The 21374-nt window shown below is 44.3% G+C and overlaps 1 protein-coding gene and 1 long non-coding RNA gene across 2 annotated transcripts in view; one reads left to right on the top strand and one right to left on the bottom strand.

Annotated features, from left to right (window-relative positions):
- LOC128560874 (uncharacterized) overlaps nt 1-21374 on the top strand; it is a 47971-nt gene that overhangs the window by 1894 nt on the left and 24703 nt on the right. The window contains exon 2 of the long non-coding RNA XR_008373169.1: nt 18441-18596. This is a non-coding gene — a long non-coding RNA (uncharacterized LOC128560874). The remainder of the gene's footprint in view (nt 1-18440; nt 18597-21374) is intronic.
- LOC128560865 (Golgi phosphoprotein 3-like) lies at nt 8762-9680 on the bottom strand. The gene has a single exon (XM_053554441.1). It carries the CDS (start codon nt 9614-9616, stop codon nt 9011-9013), a length of 606 nt encoding a protein of 201 aa, XP_053410416.1. The 5' UTR covers nt 9617-9680; the 3' UTR covers nt 8762-9010.

Genomic DNA, 21374 nt, shown 5'->3' with positions numbered 1-21374 from the left:
GTCAACAGGTATTTACCCAAGTACCAAGCGGGGCCACATACTGTGTAGATGCTGCCGGGGAGGGGGGGGGAATGGACGACAGGCTAGCAAGGACTTGAGTTTATCTCCTGAAGTCCCTAGACACCCGCCATCCCGCCAACAAGGCTCTCAGCTTCACATCCACCAGGGCTGAGAAGCTGGCTCCTCCTAAAAGTTATTACATACAGCCCGCAACATTTAATACTCTCTAACCCTATACCACAGAGGACTCCGGATTCAGACAATCCTCCGTTCCCAAATCGCTGTGTGACCTTGGGCAAGCTGTTTAATCACTCTAAATCGATTTCTTTCCATGTAAATTGGGAATAATGATAGTGCTCACCCCACAGCCAATATTGCGATAATGTACATGAAGCTTTTAGCAAGGTACTTGGTATCCAGTGAGAGTTCAATAATTGCTAGCATCATCATCACCACCACCATCATCATCACTTTTGTTATTATAGTTAGGAGTGTTGCAACCCAATTCTGCATTGCTCCCTGGAGACTGTTTATTGCAAGGCCCTTGAGAGGGTATCTCATGAAAGAGATTCAACTATCACTTAAAAAACTTTCTCACCTATGTAAATCATACAAAATAAAGTTGTTTGACATGCTGGTGAGTAGAGATTTGTGGGGAAGCTGAGAATCCTGGGGGCCAGTTCTACAGGTTTTGAAGCCAGAAATTACATGCATAGGGGTACAGTGAGACTACAAAAAGTGGATGGACGGATCTGAGAAGAGGAATGAATTTGAAAACAACAAAAGATGGTCCAAGAGAAGATTAGGTGAGGATCTAGGGTTCCTGTGAATTATGGACTTGGGGAAAGGGTCTGTCGTCTCACAGAAGGAAAACTGGGGTCCAGGAAGGAAAGGGTGTGGAGCCAGAACTATCCTTTCCAATCAGTCCCTTTCTTTTCCTACCAGACCATGTAACAAGGTTGGCCTGATTGGCCAGTTTTTCTGATAACTGCTAGTGGCAGATTCTGACTGGTTAGCAGCCTTCCTGCACAGTGGTGATGGAGAAATAAGATTGATCTTTTTTTTTTCAGGATTGGTTAAGGGGGGGTGGGGGGCAGAGACTCATTTAATTGACTGGATAGGTTAGGAGGGAGATTCTGCTTCTCTCATATAGAAATTTCAAGTATTCTTTTCCGTAAAGGTCACCAAGAGAGTCTTATTGCCTTATACGTGTTTGCCTTTGGACAGGAAAATAGTAGCTTAGAGAAAAAAAATCAAGAGAATCATGCAGGTATGCCACACATAGTTCAGTTTCAAATCTCAAAGAGATCCACAGAAACAGAGGAGAGAGAGAGAACACAGAAAGAAATGCCAAGGAAAATATTGCCAGAGAGAAGAGGCAGGATTTGAATAGTATATTTTTCATTGCTGATGGCTTAGGAAGAGGCTACTTTATGATGGTGTTTTGCTAGATGCTCATGTTGCCAGTACATAAAGAATAGCTGTTTTGGAGGCAGGAGACTGGGAGTCTAGTCCTAGCCCTGCTACCACCTTGTTGGTAACTGTACAAGTTTCTTCATCTCTCAAAGCTCCAGTTTCCTCATTTGGAAAAATCAGGAAGAAAAGTGGATGATCTCTAATGTTTTATCCGGTGTTAACTTTTGGGGATTCTTTTTCTGTGCTGAACAGGTAATTTTCTGCACGTTGAAGTAGTACCTTTGCATGTTGATAAAGACTATTCTTAGATCTTGAACTTCTATATATATATTTTTTAATTGAGATGGAGTCTCACTTTGTCACCGTGCTGTGGTGTCACAGCTCACAGCAACCTCAAACTTCTGGGCTCAAGTGATTCTCTTGCCTCAGCCTCCCAGTAGCTGGGACTATAGGTGCCTGCCACAACGCCCAGCTATTTTTTATTTTATTTTATTATTTTTTGTTTGTTTAGCAGGCCCAGGCAAGGTTTGAACCCACCAGCCCTGGTGTATGTGGCTGGCGCCCTAAACACTAAGCTATGGGTGCCCAGCCTTGAGCTTCTGTATTTAGTTGTGATTGTTAAATTTCAAGCTCCTGGGCTATGATGGGCTGGTGGACTGATGGATTTTTTTTTTACTTTCCCTTGCTAAATCAGCTCCCCAACACAGGACTGTAAGCCATCAGTAGACCTCCCTACTTCTGGAAAAAGAAAACAGTAGATGAAGGAAGGGAAAGGATCACTGTTATGCAGGTTTCTGACAGCAGGATGAGTGGAAGAGATGGTGGTGGAAGGGTGTCCTAAAAAGATTTTGCTGAGGAAGAATTTAAGTTCCTTGGAATGTGTATGAAGAAATTTGTATGTCTCATACATATTTTTTGTAGAGACAGAGTCTCACCTTTATCACCCTCAATAGAGTGCTATGGCGTCACAGCTCACAGCAACCTCCAACTCCTGGGCTTAGGCGATTCTCTTGCCTCAGCCTCCCAGTAGCTGGGACTACAGGCGCCCACCACAACGCCGGGCTGTTTTTGTTGCAGTTTGGCCAGGGCCAGGTTTGAACCTGCCACCCTCAGTATATGGGGCCAGCGCCCTTCCCACTGAGCCACAGGCACTGCCCAGTGTCATACATATTATCTGGAAGCGAGGATTAAGTATCTATGCGAACAGATTTGATCCCTGCCATTGGAAGTTCCCTCCAAAGCCAAGGAAAACACGCAGATAAAATAGAAAATAAGAAGTCATTGTGATATATTGTGAAAAGCTAAGGATGGGAAGGTAGATCTGATGTCTAGATTTTAGGATGCTACTAATTAATTATGTAACTGAGAAAATCTCCAGACTTCAGCTTTCTCATCTGCAAAATGTAGGGAAAGTTAGATGATTACTAAGTTCTCTTTTATTTTCAAATACATATTAAGTAGCATAGACATGGCCTTTCTGGTCTGTCTTTGTCTCTTGTGACTTCAAGTAATCAGTCAATATTTACTGAACATCTACTATGCTCAAAGTATTGTGCTACATATTGTGAGTGGTATAGAAGGGAGGCAACAATTATTAATCACTAAGAAAGATATGTACATATATATAATATACAAAAGGGTTTAATGGGCTATATGAGTAATAGGAGTTGAGGATGTAGTATGACTTCTAGCTAGAAAAATCAAGGGGTACCATTTTTCTTTTTTTTTGAGACAGAGCCTCAGGCTGTTGCCCTGGGTAGAGTGCTGTGGCATCATAGCTCACAGCAACCTTTGACTCCTGGGCTCAAGCGATTCTCCTGCCTCCGCCTCTCAAGTACCTGGGACTACAGGCGTCTGCCACAAGGCCCGGCTATTTTTTGGTTGCAGCCATCATTGTTGTTTGTCGGCCAGGCTGGATTTGAACCCACCAGCTTAGGTGTATGTGGCTGGCGCCTTAGCTGTTTGAGCTACAGGCACCAAGCCGGGGTACCATGTTTTTAAAAAAATTATTCATTTGGGGCGGCACTGGGACTACAGGCGCCTGCCACAACTCCTGACTATTTTTTGTTGCAGTTGTCCTTGTTGTTTAGCTGGCCCAGGCCGGGTTCGAACCCACCAGCCTCAGTTTTTTGGTTGGCGCTGTAACCACTGTGCTACGGGCGCGAGGCATTTTTTTTTTTCTTTTTTAGAGACAAAGTCTCACTTTATCGCCCTCAGTAGAGGGGCCGTGGTGTCACACAGCTCACAGCAACCTCCAACTCCTGGGCTTAGGTGATTCTCTTGCCTCAGTCTCCCGAGGCAAGAGAATCGCCTTAGGTGGGTGGATTGCCTGAGCTAATGGGTTTCGGACCAGGCTGAGCAAGAGCAAGACCCCGTCTCTAAAAATAGCTGGGTATTGTGACGGGCGCCTGTAGTCCCAGCTACTTGGGAGCTGAGGCAAGAGAATTGCTTGAGCCTAGGGGTTTGAGGTTGCTCTGAGCAATGAAACCACAGCAATCCACCCGGGGCAATAAAGCGAGACTCAGTCTCCAAACAAAAAAAAAAAAAAAGAGGGCGGAGCTTGTGGCTCAGCGAGTAGGGCGCCAGCCCCCTATACCGAGGATGAGACTCCACCCATCTCGGCTGCGCAGAATGCTGGGATTACAGGTGTGAACCGCGTCGCCTGGCTCCAATTCCACCCTTTTAATTGTTTTAAAGCATACGCTAACTTACTGTTGATTATAGTCACTTTGCTGTGCTATCGATTATTGTTCATAGTATTTAACCATCTAACTGTCCTCACTTTATCCCCCCTCCCTGCTACCCTTCCAAGCCTCTAGTAACCATCATTCTACTCTGTCTCCATGAGATCAACTGTTTTTAATATTTAGCTTCCACATGTGAGTGAGAACATGTGAGATTTGTCTTTCTGTGCTTGGCTTATTTCACTTAACATAATGTTTTCCGGTTCCATCCATGGTGTTGCAGGTGGCAGGATTTCATTCTTTTTTTTTTTTTTTTTGAGAGACAGAGTCTTACTTTGTCGCCCTCGGTAGAGTGCTGTGGCGTTACGGCTCACAGCAACCTCCAGCTCTTGGGCTTAGGTGATTCTTTTGCTTCAGCCTCCCAAGTAGCTGGGACTACAGGCGCCCCCCACAACACCCGGCTAAATTTTTGTTGCAATTTGGCTGGGGCCGGGTTTGAACCTGCCACCCTTGGTATAGGGGCCAGCATCCTACTCACTGAGCCACAGGCGCCACCAGGATTTTATTCTTTTTTATGACTATATAATATTCCGTTGTGTATAGGTACCATAATTTCTTTATCCATTCATCTGTTGATGGACACTTACGTTCAGTCCATAACTTGGCTTTCTTGAATAGTACGGCAGTAAACATGGGAGTGCATATATCTTTTTCATATACTGATTTCCTAAATTTGGATATATACCCAGCAGTTAGATTACTGGGTCATATGGTTGTTCCATTTTTAGTTTTTTGAGGAACCTCTATACTGTTCTTCATAGTGGTTCTGCTCACGTAATTCCCACCAACAGTATCTGAGGGTTCCTCTTTCTTCATACCCTCAAACAGCATTTGCAATTGCCTGTTTTTTTTCTTATAAAAGCCATTATATATATATATATATATATATAAAGCCATTCTGACTGGGGTGAGATAATATTTCTTTGTAGTTTTGATTTGCATTTCTCTGATGACGAAAGATGTCACGATTTTTTTTTATATACCTGCTTGACATTTATATGTTGTCTTTTGACAAATGTCTATTCAAATCCTTTGCCCATGTTTTCACTGGACTGATTTTTTTCTATTGAGTTGTTGGAGCTCCTTATATATTCTAATTATTATTTATTTATTTATTTTTTTTTTTTTTTGAGACAGAGTCTCACTTTATCACCCTGGGTAGAGTGCCATGGCTTCACACAGCTCACAGCAACTTTCAACTCCTGGGCTTAAGTGATTCTCCTGCCTCAGCCTCCCGAGTAGCTGGGACTACAGGTGCCTGCCACAACGCCCAGCTACTTTTTGGTTGCAGTTTGGCCGGGGTTGGGTTTGAACCCGCCACCCTTGGTATATGGGGCCAGCACCCTACCCACTGAGCCACGGGTGCCGCCCTATTATTATTATTATTTTTTTTTGCAGGTTTTGGCCGGGGCCGGGTTTGAACCTGCCACCTCCGGTATATGGGGCCAGCGCCCTACTCCTTTGCCGCAGGCGCTGCCCCAATAATAATTTTTTTTTCAGTTTTGGCTGGGGCTGGGCTTGAACTCACCATCCCCTGTTATATGGGGCCAGCGCCCTACTCCTTGATCCACAGGTGCCACCCTATATTCTAATTATTAATCCCTTTGCAGACGAGTAGTTTGCAGTATTGTCTCCCTTTCTGTGGGTTGTCTCTTCCCTTTGTTGATCGTTTCTTTTGCTGTGCAGAAGTTTTTTAGTTTGATGTGATCCCATTTGTCCAATTTTGCTTTGATTACTTGTGCTTTAAGGGTATTACTCAAGAAAACGTTGGGGAGCCAGGCACGGTGGCTCACACCTGTAATCCCAGCACTCTAGGAGGCCAAGGCAGGTGGAGACCAGTCTGAGCCAGAGCGAGACCTCATCTCTAAAAAAAATAGCTGGGCATTGTGGCGGGTGCCTGTAGTCCCAGCTACTTGGGAGGCTGAGGCAAGAGACTTGCTTGAGCCCAGGTTTGAGGTTGCAGTGAGCTAAGATGCCACAGCACTCTACCCAGGGTGACTGGGTGACTGAGACAATCCCCCCCCCAAAAAAAATATAAATCATTGGGGGCACTATGATTAAAGTAGGTTTTTTCTTTTCTTTTAAAAAATTATGAAATATTTGGGCAGTGCCCGTGCTCAGTGGGTAGGGTGCTGGCCCCATATACTGAGGGTGGCGGGTTTGAACCTGGCCCCTGCCAAACTGCAACAAAAAAATAGCCGGGCTTTGCGGTGGGTGCCTGTATCCCAGCTACTCAGGAGGCTGAGGCAAAAGAATTGCCTAAGCCCAAAATCTGGAGGTTGCTGTAAGCTGAAATGCCACAGCACACTACCGAAGGCAACAAAGTGAGACTCTGTCTCTAAAAATAAATAAATAAATAAATAAATTTATGAAATATTTGAATCATATAAAAGAATGTGTGTAAGGCAAAAAAAAGTACAAGTAATAAATATTCATTTATGGGCAGTGCCTGTGGCTCAGTTGGTAAGGCGCCGGCCCCATATACCGAGGGTGGCGGGTTCAAACTCGGCCCCGGCCAAACTGCAACCAAAAAATAGCCGGGCGTTGTGGCAGGCGCCTGTAGTCCCAGCTACTTGGGAGGCTGAGGCAAGAGAATCGCTTAAGCCCAGGAGTTGGAGGTTGCTGTGAGCTGTGTGAGGCCACGGCACTCTACCGAGGGCCATAAAGTGAGACTCTGTCTCTACAAAAAAAAAAAATAATAATAAATATTCATTTATTCAACAGATATTTATTTATTTTTTTGAGATAGAGTTCCATTATGTCACCCTCGGTAGAGTGCTGTGGCATCACAGCTCACAGCTATGAAGTCTTGTTTGGCTCAGGCTGGTCTCGAACTTGTGAGCTCAGGCAATCCACCCACCTTGACCTCCCAAGTGAGAGGATTAAGGGTGTAAGCCACCGCCCCCAGCCCACACCCCCCAATTTAAAACATTACCAATGTGGGGGAGGGGAAACATTACCAATACTACTGAAAGGCCAGGCACAGTGCATCGCACCAGTAATCTCAGCACTTTGGTAGGCCAAGGAAGGAGGTTCAAGTGAGGCCAGGAATTTAAGACCAGCGTGGGCAATATAGCAAGACCCTGTCTCTAAAAATATATATATATATTTTTGGTGGAGACAGAGTCTTACTTTGTCTCTCTCAGTAGAGTGCTATGACATCATAGCTCACAGTAGCCTCAAACTTTTGGGCTCAATTGATTCTCTTGCCTCAGTCTCCTGATTACAGGTGCCCGCCACAGTGCCCAGCTATTTTTAGAGATGAGATCTTGCTTTTGCTCAGGCTGGTCTTGAACTCATGAGCTCAAGTAATCCACCCACCCCGGCCTCCCAGAGTAAAGGTGTGAGCCACTACACCTGGCTCTCTAAAAAAAAAATTTTTTTTTATAGAGACAGAGTCTCACTGTACTGCCCTCGGGTAGAGTGCTGAGGCGTCACACGGCTCACAGCAACCTCTAACTCTTGGGCTTACGTGATTCTCTTGCCTCAGCCTCCCGAGCAGCTGGGACTACAGGCGCTCGCCACAACGCCCGGCTGTTTTTCTGTTGCAGTTTGGCCGAGGCTGGGTTTGAACCCGCCACCCTCGGCATATGGGGCCAGTGCCCTACTCATTGAGCCACAGGCGCCGCCCTAAAAAAATTTTTTTAAAGTCAGCCTGGTATGGTGCTGTGTGCTTATTCCCAGCTGTTTGCGAGGCTGAGGTAAGAGCATTATCTGAGCCCAGAGTTTGAGGTTTTAGTGAGCTATGATGATGCCACTGAACTCTATAGTGTGGGTAGCAGAGGGAGACTCTGTGTCTAAAATTAAAACAAAGAAATAAGGGTGGCGCCTGTGGCTCAGTGGGTAGGGCGCCGGCCCCATATACCAAGGGTGGTAGGTTCAAACCCAGCCCTGGCCAAACTACAACCAAAAAATAGCCAGGCATCATGGTGGGCGCCTGTAGTCCCAGCTACTTGGGAGTCTGAGGCAAGAGAATCGCCGAAGCCCAGGAGTTGGAGGTTGCTGTGACCTGTGAACTGTGACACCACGGCACTCTACTGAGAGCAATAAAGTGAGACTCTGTCTCTTGAAACAAACGAACGAACAAATAAAAAACCCCAAATACCGAAGGACTCCACATATTTCTTTCCTATGGAACTCCTAAATTTTATGTTTATCAATCATCTCCTGGTTTTTCTTCACATTTTTACCTATGATGATTTATTTTGTCCTTTCTCCTATTTTAAACCATTCTGAGAGGGAGGTAATGCTGTTTAAAAAAGTCAAGACTTCTTTGACTTTTTTATCATTCAACATTTTGTTTCTAAGATTCGTTCCTATTGCTGTAGGTAGCTGTAGTTTATTCATTTTCATTGATGTATAATAACCCACCAATTTGATCACTAATTTTATTGCCAATGAGTAGTTAGGTTTGTTTCTAGATTTTTCTGTTATAAATTCTGCTTTGAATATTGCTGAACATGTCTCTTGGTATACATGGCTAAGAATTTTTTTAGGGTATATGTATAAAATGGAACTGCTGGATTATAAGATATTAATAGCTTCAACTTCTCTCTCTCTCTCTCTCTCTCTTTTTTTTTTTTTTTTTTTTTTTTTGGGAGAATATGTTTATTGGATGTGTGTGGGTTCACCCAGTTTATTCACCTATGTGGGGTGGAAATAAAGGAAGAAATCAAGTCTGCTTGATTTAAAGGTCAATGGGAAAGAAGCCCTGAAGTTGTGTTCCCCAAATCATAAGCCTGATTCAAGAGAAAAAAGGATGAAAATATCTCATCATACAAAACTCAGTGATGGGGTCTCTGACAGTCTCTAGCCAGCAGGGGAGAAAAGGAGAAACCCACCTGCTGGCTTTAGGATTTATTGAAGGCTGCCAGCACAGCCCAGATCATCTCTGTGGCACTGTGCTTTATCCCCTCCACCTCAGGGTCCAGTTCTACTAGGTCCTTGGCTCGATTCATTGCCACATCATACTTGTCATCTGTCAGAGAGGAGAAGACATTCTCTAACACGTCAGAGGAGTGGGCTAGCACCAGGAGTGCTAGTGTTCGCTTGTCCATACGCTGAGGGTCATTTACCCACCGCTCTAGTACACTGTCTTGAAGTTTCTTCACTAGTCGCTGTTTCTCTGTTATATTGGTCACTGGATGAGTAGTCATGTCAAATAGCAGGAAATTCTGCTTCTCAGTGGTTAGAATACCCTTCTCTACCAGGTTCTTTGCAATTCGCTCTCGTACATTTCTTAGCTGATACTGTAATTTGAAGGGGTTCCAGGTCTCACCAGTGAGTAGCTCTATCCATGTTTGGACAGTTTCTGTGGGTTCAGTTGCTTTGATGTGTTTGAGAGTTTCATCCAGTAAAACGTCACCAGTTGGGATGTCTGACTTTAGCAGTACCTTTCTGTCTAGCAGTCGCTTCTTACGCATGGTGGGGGGTTCCAGATAGATTCTACTCCGCATGGCCAACTCTATCAGGATGCCCCCTCTCAGGCCTGATGATATGCAGTCATTCCAGAAAGATGTGTAACCCGAGCCACAGGTGCTGCCCTTTGCATTCTTTTCTTTTAGACGTTATCCTTCTCTCTCTCTCTTTTTTTTGATTTTGGCCAGGGCTAGGTTTGAACCCGCCACCTCTGGCATATGGGACTGGCGCCCTACTCCTTGAGCCACAGGCGCTGCCCTTTTTTTTTTTTTTTTTGAGACAGAGTCTCACTTTGTCACCTTTGGTAGAGTGCCGTGGTGTCACTGCTCACAGTAACCATAAATTCTTGGGCTCAAGTGATCCTCTTGCCTCAGCCTCCCAAGTAGCTGGGACTACAACTCCCATCACAATGCCCAGCTATGTTTTAGAGATGGGGATCTGGTTCTTTCTCAGGCTGGTCTTGAACTCCTGAGCTCAGGCAATCCACCCACTTCGGCCTCCCAGAGTGCTAGGATTATAGGTGTTAGCCACCGTGCCTGGCCAGCTTCAACTTTTCTAGTTAATCTCTATTTTCTAATACTTATAAACCATCAAAGGAAATAAGAGTTTTGGTTGCTACTCTATCCTTGCCAAAGATTGATACTAAATAGGTGTTTAGTTAATCTAGTGGGTATAAAATGAAATTGCAGAGTGGTTTGAATTTATATTTCTTTGATTATTAATGAAGTTGAGTATTTTTTCATATGTTTATTGGCCATTCATGTTCTCTCTTCTGTGAAATTCCTAGTCATGTATATCTTTGCCCATTTGTTATTGGGTTATTTGTCATCTCCCCATTGATTTTTAGGAATTAACAAATATATATCCCAGTACTGATCCTTTGTAAGTGGTAGTTTGTAGAGTGGTAGGGATTTTAGTAGAGGCTCTAAGAAGGAATGATTTCAGTTCCAGCTCAGAATCTTCCTTTAGTTGGATTGATTAATTTTTTTTTTTTTTTTGACACAGAGTCTCACTATGTGTCAAAAGGGAGCGCTGAGCCCTAGCTGGTGTCCTTGATTCCAGTTCGGCCTGGCCACAGTCTACTCTCCACACAGTAGCTAAACCAATCTTTTAAAATGTAGATCAGATCATGCTACTTAAAATCTCCCACTGATGGCGGTGCCTGTAGCACAGTGGTTATAGTGCCAGCCACATACACTGAGGCTGGCGGGTTCAAACTCAGCCTGGGCCAAGCAACAATGACAACTGCAACAGAAAAATAGCCGGACATTGTGGCGGGTACCTGTAGTCTGAGCTACTTGGGAAGCTTAGGCAAGACAATCACTTAAGCCCAAGAGTTTGAGGTTGCTGTAAGCTGTGACGCCACAGCACTCTACCCAGGGCAACATAGTGAGACTCTTGTCTCAATAAATAAATAAATAAATAAAATAAAATCTCCCAATGTGAGGTGGGGAGCTAGGTGAGATAGCTCGCACCTATAATCCCAGTGCCCAGGGCTTGTCTTGGCTTACTGTTGCATTTCACTTAGACCTCGTTTCAAAAACTGTCTCTTTAGAGGCTTTTCTGACCACCCTATATAAATAGCTTTCACCCTCCCTTCCATATCTCTTTTATCTTCCTTATTAATGTATTTATTTTTTAAAGAGAGACAAAGTCTCACTTTGTTGCCCAGGCTGGAATCAGTGGCATGATCATAGATCATTGTATATAACCTCAAGCAATCTTCCTATCTCAGGCTCCGGAGTAGCCGGGACTACAGGCACATGCCACCATGCCTGGCTAATTAAAAAAAAATTGTTAGGCCAGGTGTGGTGGCTCACTCCTATAATCCCAGCACTCTGGGAGGCCAAGGTGGGTGGCTTGCCTGAGTTAAAGCAAGACCCTGTTTCTAAAAAAATAGCCAGGTGTTATGGCAAATGCCTGTAGTCCCAGGTACTCGGGAGGTGAGGCAATAGGATCAATTCAGCCAAGAGTTTCAGGTTGCTATGAGCTATGATGCCATGATAGTCTACCATCTACAAGGGCAACATAGTGAGACTCTGTCTCAAATAAATAAAATAAATACAAACAATTTGTTTGTTTAGAAACAAAGTCTTATATTGTCCAGGCTGGTCTTGAACTCCTGGTCTCAAGTGAACCTCCTGCTTTGGCCTCCCAAAGTGCTGGGATTATAGGAGTAAGCCATTGCATTCAGCCTTCCTTTATTTTTCTTTTTTAGCACTTATTATACATAGTTTTATATTTATTTATTTTTTTTTCAACTTTTTTTTTTTTTTAATTTGTCCGGGGCTGGGTTTGAACCCGCCACCTCCGGCATATGGGACCGGCGCCCTACCCGCTGAGCCACAGGCGCCGCCCTTTATATTTATTTTTAATTGCTTCCCCCCCCAACTAGACGATAAGCTTCACTAGGACAGGAACGTTGTTAATTAAAGTATTCCCAGCATTTAGAACAGTGCCTCGCACATGGAAGTCTCTCAGTAGAAATTTTGTGCATGATTAAACAGTGAATACGATAGAATCCTTGCCCTTAAAAAGTTTATAGTCTAACAGGGGATACAGAGAATTAAATATCAAGTAATTTTAACACAGTGCAATAGTATTATAAAAGAGGTAAGCAGTTCCAAATTCTAGGAACACCTCCACAGGCTTCACAAACTAGAGGCTATTTTTCCTCGAAATTTGGATGTGTACACACTGCATTCATGTAATCTTTTCTCTGGGCTCTTTCCCCTGCATTTTATCCCCATTTAATGAAATTGAACACTCTCTAGATATCCTTGGTTCTGTCCTTATTTGTCCAATCTTACCTGACTCAAGAGACCCTCGTGTATTTGATTGGGAGCTCATTAAAGATTAAGGATCACTAACCTACAGGTTTGATGAGGGTGAGGAGGGGAGAAGAACAAGAATCTTCCACTCTTCCACGATATCTCTCCACAGAGGCTAAGACAGGGTTGTGGCTCAGGGGAGCTGTTGCTGAGTCTTATACGCAGCCTGAAGACTCCCATACCTACAGGACAGAAAATGACAGGACAACAGTTAACTGACTACCAGTATAGAAGTTAGCCACATCCTCTTTAGGTAGGGACTAGAAGGAGACGTCATGGCAGCTATGAAAGGGCAGGAGAGGGAAATGAGCACCTTCTTTTGCTGTAACCTGAAAAAATTTCCGGTGACAAGTGGATTTTGGAAGCTATAAGAATGAAAGGAGAGGAGTTGCTGGTGGGCAAGTCTGTGGGCATTCTAGCCATAAAGGTCAGAATGGAAAAGGTAGGAGGGGCTCGGCACCCATAGCTCAGTGGTTAGGGTGCCAGCCACATACCCCAGGGATGGTGGGTTCGAACCTGGCCTGGCCTGCTAAACAACGACAACTGCAACAAAAAAATAGCCAGGGGGCTGTGGCAGGCACCGGTAGTCCCAGCTACAAGGGAGGCTGAGGCAAGAGAATCACTTCTCCCAAGGGTTTGAGTTGCTGTGAGCTGTGATGCACGGCACTCTACTGAAGGCGACATAGTAAGACTTCATTAAAAAAAAAAAAAATCTTAAACAGGCTCAGCATCTGTGGTTCAAGCGGCTAAGGCGCCAGCCACATACACCTGAGCTGGCGGGTTCGAATCCAGCCCAGGCACGCCAAACGACAATGATGGCAGCAACCAAAAAATAGCCAGGGGTTGTGGCAGGCGCCTGTAGTCCCAGCTACTTGGGAGGTGGGGGCAGGAGAATCGCTTGAGCCCAGGAGTTGGAGGTTGCTGTGAGCTGTGAAGCCATGGCACTCTACCCAGGGTGACAGCTTGAGGCTCTATCTCAAAAAAAAAAAAAAAAAAAAATCTTAAACAACAATGACAACTGCAACAAAAAGTATAGCCAGACCAGGCTGTTGTGGTGGGCACCTGTAGTCCCAGCTACTAGGGAGGCTGAGGCAAAAGAATCACTTGAGCCCAGGACTGGGAGGTTGCTGTGAGTTGTGACACCATGGCACACTCCCAAGGATAACTTAGTGAGACTCTGTCTCAAAAAAATAAATAAATAAGTAAAGGAAAAGGTAGGAAGAAAAGAGTCAAGAATGAGATGAACAGGCCCACACCTAATATTTGTGGGGCCCAAGGAAAAATAAAACTATAGATCTACATACCAAATGGTTAAATGTGTAGAAGTTACAAATCAAAGGTGTAGTAAATCAGCCAGGCACAGTGACTCACGCCTGTAATCCTATACTTTGGGAGGTTGAGGAAGGTGGATCGCTTGAGCTCAGGAGTTCGAGACCAGCCTGAGCAAGAATGAGACCCCATCTCTACTAAAAATAGAAAAACTAGCTAGGCAATATGGCGCATGCCTGTAGTCCCAGCTACTTGGGAGGCTGAGGCAAGAAGATCTCTTTAGCCCAAGAGATTGAGGTTGCTCTGAGCTATGATGATGCCACGGCACTCTATCCAGGCAAGCGATGGAGATTCTGTCTAAAAAAAAAAAAGGTATAACAAACTGTTAAATATGAAGGGATTAAAGAAATTCATGGAGGCTTGGCGCCTGTGGCTCAAGTGGCTAAGGCGCCGGCCACATACACCTGAGCTGGCGGGTTTGAATACAGCCCGGGCCCACCAAACAGCAATGACGGCTGCAACCAAAAAATAGCTGGGCATTGTGGTGGGTGCCTGTACTACCAGCTACTTGGGAGGCTGAGGCAGGAGAATTGCTTGAGCCCAGGAGTTGGAGGTTGCTATGAGCTGTGATGCCACGGCACTCTACCCAGGGTGACAGCTTGAGGCTCTGTCTCAAAAAAAAAACTCATGGAAAAAATGGAATTTAAAAATAAAAATAAAAAATATAAAAAAAACTCATGGAAAAAATGGAATTTAAAAATAAAAATAAAAAATATAAACTTTATTTCTCAACATACATTCCATCAATTTTTTTTTTTTTTTTTTTTGGTTTTTGGCCAGGGCTAGGTTTGAACCCGCCACCTCTGGCATATGGGGGGACCAGTGCCCTACTCCTTGAGCCACAGGCGCCGCCCACATTCCATCAATTTTAATACATTTTTGTAAGTGATGATAGCAGTCATTTAGTTCATCCCTAAAGAACTGAGGGTTCTGGAAGTTTAACCATGTCAATGCAGTCTTTTTTACATTATTAACTGAAGAAAAGTAGGTGCCCTTTATTTATTTTTATTTTTTTGAGATAGAGCCTCAAGCTGTTGCCCTGGGTAGAGTGCTGGGGCTTCACAGCTCACAGCAACCTCCAACTCCTGGGCTTAAGTGATTCTCTTGCCTCAGCCTCCCAAGTAGCTGGGATTACAAGCACCTGCCATAACACCCAGCTATTTTTTTTTTTTTTGCAGTTTTTGGCCGGGGCTGGGTTTAAACCCACCACCTCCAGCATATGGGACCGGCGCCCTACTCCTTTGAGCCACAGGTGCCGCCCAACGCCTGGCTATTTTTTGGTTGTAGTCATCATTGTTGTTTGGCAGGCCCTGGCTGGATTCGAACCCACCAGCTTTGGGGTATGTGGCTGGTGCCTTAGCTGCTTGAGGTACTGGCACTGAGCCAGTAGGTGCCCTTTAAATATATATACATTTTTTTTTTTTTGAGACAATTTTACTTTGTTGCCCTCAGAGCCCTGTGACATCACAGCTCACAGCAACCTCCAACTCTTGGGCTTAGGCAATCCTTTTACCTCAGCTTCCCAAGTAGCTGGAACTACAGGCGCCCACCACAATGCCCGCCTATTTTTTGTTGCAGTTTGACCGGGGCCGGGTTTGAACCCACCACCCTTGGTATACGGGGCCAGTGTCTACCCACGAGCCACAGGCGCTGCCATCTTTAAATATTTTTTAAGATTAGGGAACAAAAGGTGAAGCTAGAAGGAGTCAAACCAAGACTATAAGGTGGATGTAAAACTCTTGCAAAATTGCTCTTGTTTGATGAGGAGAATGAGCTGGAGCATTGTCACAGAGGAGAAGGACTCCCTGGTGAAGATTTCCCAGACATTTTTCTTCTAAACTTTGGCTAACTTTCTTTTTTTTTTTTTGTAGAGACAGGGTCTCACTTTACTGCCCTCAGTAGAGTGCCGTGGCGTCACACGGCTCACAGCAACCTCCAGCTCTTGGGCTTACGTGATTCTCTTGCCTCAGCCTCCCGAGCAGCTGGGACTACAGGCGCCCACCACAACGCCCGGCTACTGGCTAACTTTCTTAAAACACTCTCATAATAGGCAGGTATTATTATTCTTTGGCCCCTCAGAAAGTCAATAGATAAAATGCCTTGAGCGTCCTAAAAAACTTTTGCTGTGACTGGTCTGGTTTTGTTCTGACTAGGCCACTCTCGCCTCTTGGTTGCCATTGCTTTGATTGTGCTTTGTCTTCAGGATTGTACTGGTAAAGACATGTTTTGTCAAAGTTCTTTAAAGAAATGCTTCAGGATCTTGATCCCATATGTTTAAAATTTCCGTTAAGACTAGGGTATCTACCCAGAAGTAAAAAAATCATTTTTTTTTAATCATAGGGGCATTTGCACTGGAATATTTACTGTAGCTCAATTCACAATCACCAGTATGTGTAATCAACCCCAGTGCCTGTCAACCCATGAATGGATTACTAAACTGCGGTATATGTATACCATGGAATACTATTCAACCCTAAAAAAGATACATCTTTTGTATTAACCTGGATAGAGTTGGAGAACGTTCTCTTTAGTGAAGTATCACAAGAATAGGAAAACAAGTATCCAATGTATTGAATACTAATCTGAAGCCAGTAGGTGAGATAATACACACCTGCACAAGAGAAAAGCTCGATTTAATTCAAGTTGGGGAGGGCAGGGGAGGGGGGCCGGGAGAGGGATAGGTGTGCTTTCATCTAATGGGGACAATGTAAGAGTACATGGCACACCTCCTGGGTGAGGAGTACAACTACAACAGGGATCTTACCTGACAAATGCAAACATTGTAACCTAATTGTACGCTCTTATTACTCTGCAAAAAAATTTTTTTTTCCATTGAGAAAGCTCAGCTCTTGCCTATAGCTACACTGGGCACAACAGTTTTGGCACCCATTGAATGGAAAGTTTGCTTGGCTTTGGTTTTTCAGTCAGAATTGTGTAAATTGATGGCTATTGTTTCTGCTATTAATCATTGGTGCTCGTCATTTAGGGCATGGACAAGATTAATTTTTTACTCACAGATTGACGTAGATGGTCATCTGCTGCAGGGTTCATCTTCAACAGCATCTTGTTCCTTCTTAATATAAGATGTCCAGGCTTGGACCCTGTAGCTCAGTGAATAGAGCGCCAGCCACATACACCGAGGCTGGCAGGTTTGAGCCCGACCCTGGCCTGCTAAACAACAATGACAACTCCAACCAAAACATAGCTGGGCATTGTGGCGGGTACCTGTAGTCCCAGCTACTTGGGAGGCTGAGGCAAGAGAAGCCCAAGAGTTTGAGGTTGCTGTGAGCTGTGATGCCATAGCACTCTACCGAAGGCGACATGGTGAGACTCTGTCTCAACAACAAAAAACCAAAACAATCAAACAAACAAAAAAAATGAGCTGTCCATTTGGAAACTGCCGATTTCTCTGGGGCATCGTTCCTGTAAACTTTTCATAAAGCATCAGTGATTTCATCATTCTTCCACCCAGGCTTCACCACAGATTTGATGTTTGTTTTTGCTTTAATATTTTAGCAGAATTCACGTTGCTCTGATAGGGGCTCTTTCTTTCTTTCTTTTTTTTTTTTTTTTTGGTAGAGACAGAGTTTTACTTTATGGCCCTCAGTAGAGTGTCATGGCATCACACAGCTCACAGCAACCTCCAACTCCTGGGCTTAAGCGATTCTCTGCCTCAGCCTCCCGAGTAGCTGGGACTACAGGCACCTGCCACAACACCCGGCTATTTTTTTGTTGCAGTTCGGCCGGGGCTGGGTTTGAACGCACCACCCTCGGTATATGGGGCTGGTGCCTTACCTACTGAGCCACAGGTGCCGCCTGATAGGGGCTCTTTTCTTTTTTTTTTTTTTTTTCTTTTTTTTGTAGAGACAGAGTCTCACTTTATGGCCCTCTGTAGAGTGCTGTGGCCTCACACAGCTCACAGCAACCTCCAACTCCTGGGCTTAAGCGATTCTCTTGCCTCAGCCTCCCGAGCAGCTGGGACTACAGGCGCCAGCCACAACACCTGGCTATTTTTTTTTTTTTGGTTGCAGTTTGGCCGGGGCCGGGCCTGAACCTGCCACACTCGGTACATGGGGTACCGACTGAGCCACAGGCGCCGCCCATGATAGGGGCTCTTTTCAAACTGATGTCTTATCTTTCGTAGTGCCTCAAACTAGATCCTATTCAGAAATGTCATGACAAATTATTATAAGTTTATTTTGGTGTAATTATTTTTGTTGAGATCCATGCATAGTTTTTTCAATATACATTTCCATGAATTATTATTATTATTATTGAGACAGAGTCTCACTCTGTTGCCCAAGCTAGAGTGCTGTAGCATCATAGCTCATAGCAACCTCAAATTCCTGGCTCAAGCAATCCTCCTGCCTCAGCTTCATCAGGTTGGGACTGCAGGTGCCCACCATAACACATGTCTAATTTTTTCTGTTTTTAGTAGAGATGGAGTCTTGTTGTTGCTCAGGCTGATCTTGAACTCTTGAGCTCAAAGGATCCTCCCATCCCGGCCTCCCAGAGTGCTAGGATTATGGGTGTGAGCCACTGCGCCCAGCCATTTTCTATGAAATTTTTGAAGGTAAGGGTAAAACACCTGCTACCCTATTATTTGGGCAAATATATCAATATCAACTGGAAGGTTTATATTTAGTATTCTGGGACTCCTTCATCCCTGAGTCTGACCTTTAGGTTTTCTTTCTATTCCTAGCTGTGTCTGGTACCAAAGAGGGCTCACAAAAATGTGTGCCCAGTACAGCCACAAATCTAAACTACATCTGCGCTCCAGGACAACAGGACTAGGTGTGTGCCCCCAGCACTCAGTCTGCACTCTCAGAAGACTGGACCCTAGCAAAAGGCCCTGAAAGTGAGTATTGGCCTTGGAATGGGCTGCTCTGCTCAGCAGTAGATTCTGGTAACTAGAGCATGGTCTAGGAGAGGGAGGCATGAGCTCTAGGCAGACACATCCACTTGGATTTAAGTTATCCTCACTCTGGGGAAGAAGGCCCTCTAAAACAGGCACCCTGGGTAAAGCTGTCTGACCAGGCCAAGGGCATGGACTCTGAAATCATATAGATGTAGTAAGATCCCTATTATGATATAAGACCTCAGACAATTAAGTTTGTGCACTCATTTTAGAAAAAGTGCTGCATATGTCATTGTTGATTATCACTCTGATAACCTTTGAAGTACTCCCCTCGGCCATTTAGTGACCATAGTGATATTCACCAATGAGGTATGTAGCACTTTTTCTAGCACAAGTTCCCAAGCCTAATTGTCAGACCTCCTATATTTGTTCTTTTTTTTTTTTTTTTTTTTTGAGACAGAGCCTCAAGCTGTCACCCTGGGTAGAGTGCTGTGGCTTCACATCTCACAGCAACTTCCAACTCCTGGGCTCAAGCGATTCTCCTGCCTCCGCCTCCCAAGTAGCTGGGACTATAGGCGCCTGCCACAATGCCTGGCTATTTTTTGGTTGCAGCTGTCATTGTTGTTTGCCCAGGCTGGATTCGAACCTGCCAGCCCAGGTGTATGTGGCTGGCGCCTTAGCGGCTTGAGCGACAGGCGCGAGCCTATTTATTCTTTTTTGAACCTGGGCAGATTGTCTGAGCCTCAGTTTCCTTATTTCTAAAGTAGGGATAATAATACCTACCTTAAAGGGTTATTGTGAGAATTAAATATGCTAATGTGTTCAAGGCATCTAGTATTTCATAGCCACCACTCAGTTCATGTTAGTTTCCTTCCCACTCACTACCATGTTTGCCTCAAAGCAACCGTGGAGGCTGGGGAAAAAATACGATGATTTTTTTTTTTTTTTTTTTTAGATAACACTATCTGGCAGGAGTGGATCTGGGTAAAGAAGTTTATAAAGGGGACAGTAATAATCTAGGCAGTAATAATACCAGCTCAGGCAGAAAGAGGAAAAGTAAGCTGTCTTGGATGCAGATAAATGAGAAACAGTAATGGCGTAATTGCTTTTACAATCTGTTTGTTTTGTTGAGGGTAGCAGCTGGTTACTGTTTTGATTTTTGGCTTTCAGATTAAGACAGAGGAAGAAAAGATGCGAATAATCCGAAAAAATAGAAAATCCAAACATCATTTCTTGCTGACCAGAAACACAGAGAAACATGTAGCTGCAAATCCATGTGGTTTCTGTCTTTCAAATGCAGAGATGGACCCTCTTCTTGAGTGCTTTAGTCATTGTTCCTGAACATGTACAGATTCTTAACCACATGCTGGTGCTCTTCCCACTCCTGCAGCTGGATGCTGCTTCTCAGTCATCCCACGTTCTACTCTTTATTTTAGGCCCACTCCCTCCGTGTTAGCATCTTTACTCACTGCCCTCCTTCCCTGAGTTCTTCCTAGTTGGTGTCACCTAGGACTTATTCACTGTTTAACATGTTCACTACCTTGTATTGTTCTCTCATGTATGCAAGTCTTTATTTATTTATTTATTTTTTTTGTGAGACAGAGTCTCAAGCTGTCACCCTGGGTAGAGTGCTGTGGTGTCACAGCTCACAATAACCTCTAACTCTTGGGCTTAAGCGATTCTCTTGCCTCAGCCTCCCACGTAGCTGGGACTGCAGGTGCCTGCCACAACACCTGAGTATTTTTTGATTATAGTTGTCATTGTTGTTTGGCAGGCCCGGCCTTCATATGTGCAAGTCTTGTTTTCTTGGCTATAATTTAAGCTTAGTGAGGGCAGGAACTATAATTCTAATTCTCTAAAATTTCTCATGATGTCTATGAATTCATTCAATATACATTTGTTAAGGTCCCATGTCCCAGAACTGTGCTAGGTGCTGTGGATACAGAGACTACATATGCATACATATGTATATATTTTCAATATGTATATTTTTGAACTTAGGAATATTAAAAATATATAAAATATATGTCACTGGAGTAGATACCAATGTAACGGATTCATGGCTTGCTAACTGCCTGTAAAAGTGTTGAGCACATAGTGGGACTTCAATATATGCATATGTGTGATAGATAGATGAACTATGCTGCTTTTCAATTAGGCATTCAATTAATGAATTAATGAAGGAAACAACTGAATAATGAGACACTGATACAGCTGTTCCAGGTGTTCTCCTAGCAGACTTAAAGGTGTAAAACTGGGGCGGCGCCTGTGGCTCAGTTGGTAAGGCGCCGGCCCCATATACCGAGGGTGACGGATTCAAACCCGGCCCCGGCCAAACTGCAACCAAAAAATAGCCGGGCGTTGTGGTGGGTGCCTGTAGTCCCAGCTACTCGGGAGGCTGAGGCAAGAGAATCGCTTAAGCCCAGGAGTTGGAGGTTGCTGTGAGCTGTGTGAGGCCACAGCACTCTACCGAGGGCCATAAAGTGAGACTCTGTCTCTACAAAAAAAAAAAAGATGGTGTCTATAACCAGACACTACAAAAAAAAAGAAAAAAAAGGTGTAAAACTGGTTGGAGAGGAGAAGTGGTTTTGTTTATTTATTTATTTTGAGACAGAGTCTCACTTTGTCACCCTGGGTAGAGTGCTTTGGTGCCATAGCTCACAGTAACCTCAAACTCTTCGGCTTGAGTGATCCTTTTGCCTTACCCTTCCCAGTAGCTGGGACTGGCCACCACACCTGGCTAGTTTTTTCTGTTATTAGTAGAGATGGGGTCTCACT

The sequence above is a fragment of the Nycticebus coucang genome, chromosome 12 (assembly GCF_027406575.1).
Source record: "Nycticebus coucang isolate mNycCou1 chromosome 12, mNycCou1.pri, whole genome shotgun sequence".
Taxonomy (NCBI): domain Eukaryota; kingdom Metazoa; phylum Chordata; class Mammalia; order Primates; family Lorisidae; genus Nycticebus; species Nycticebus coucang.
This window is presented reverse-complemented; position numbering and strand designations above follow the sequence as displayed.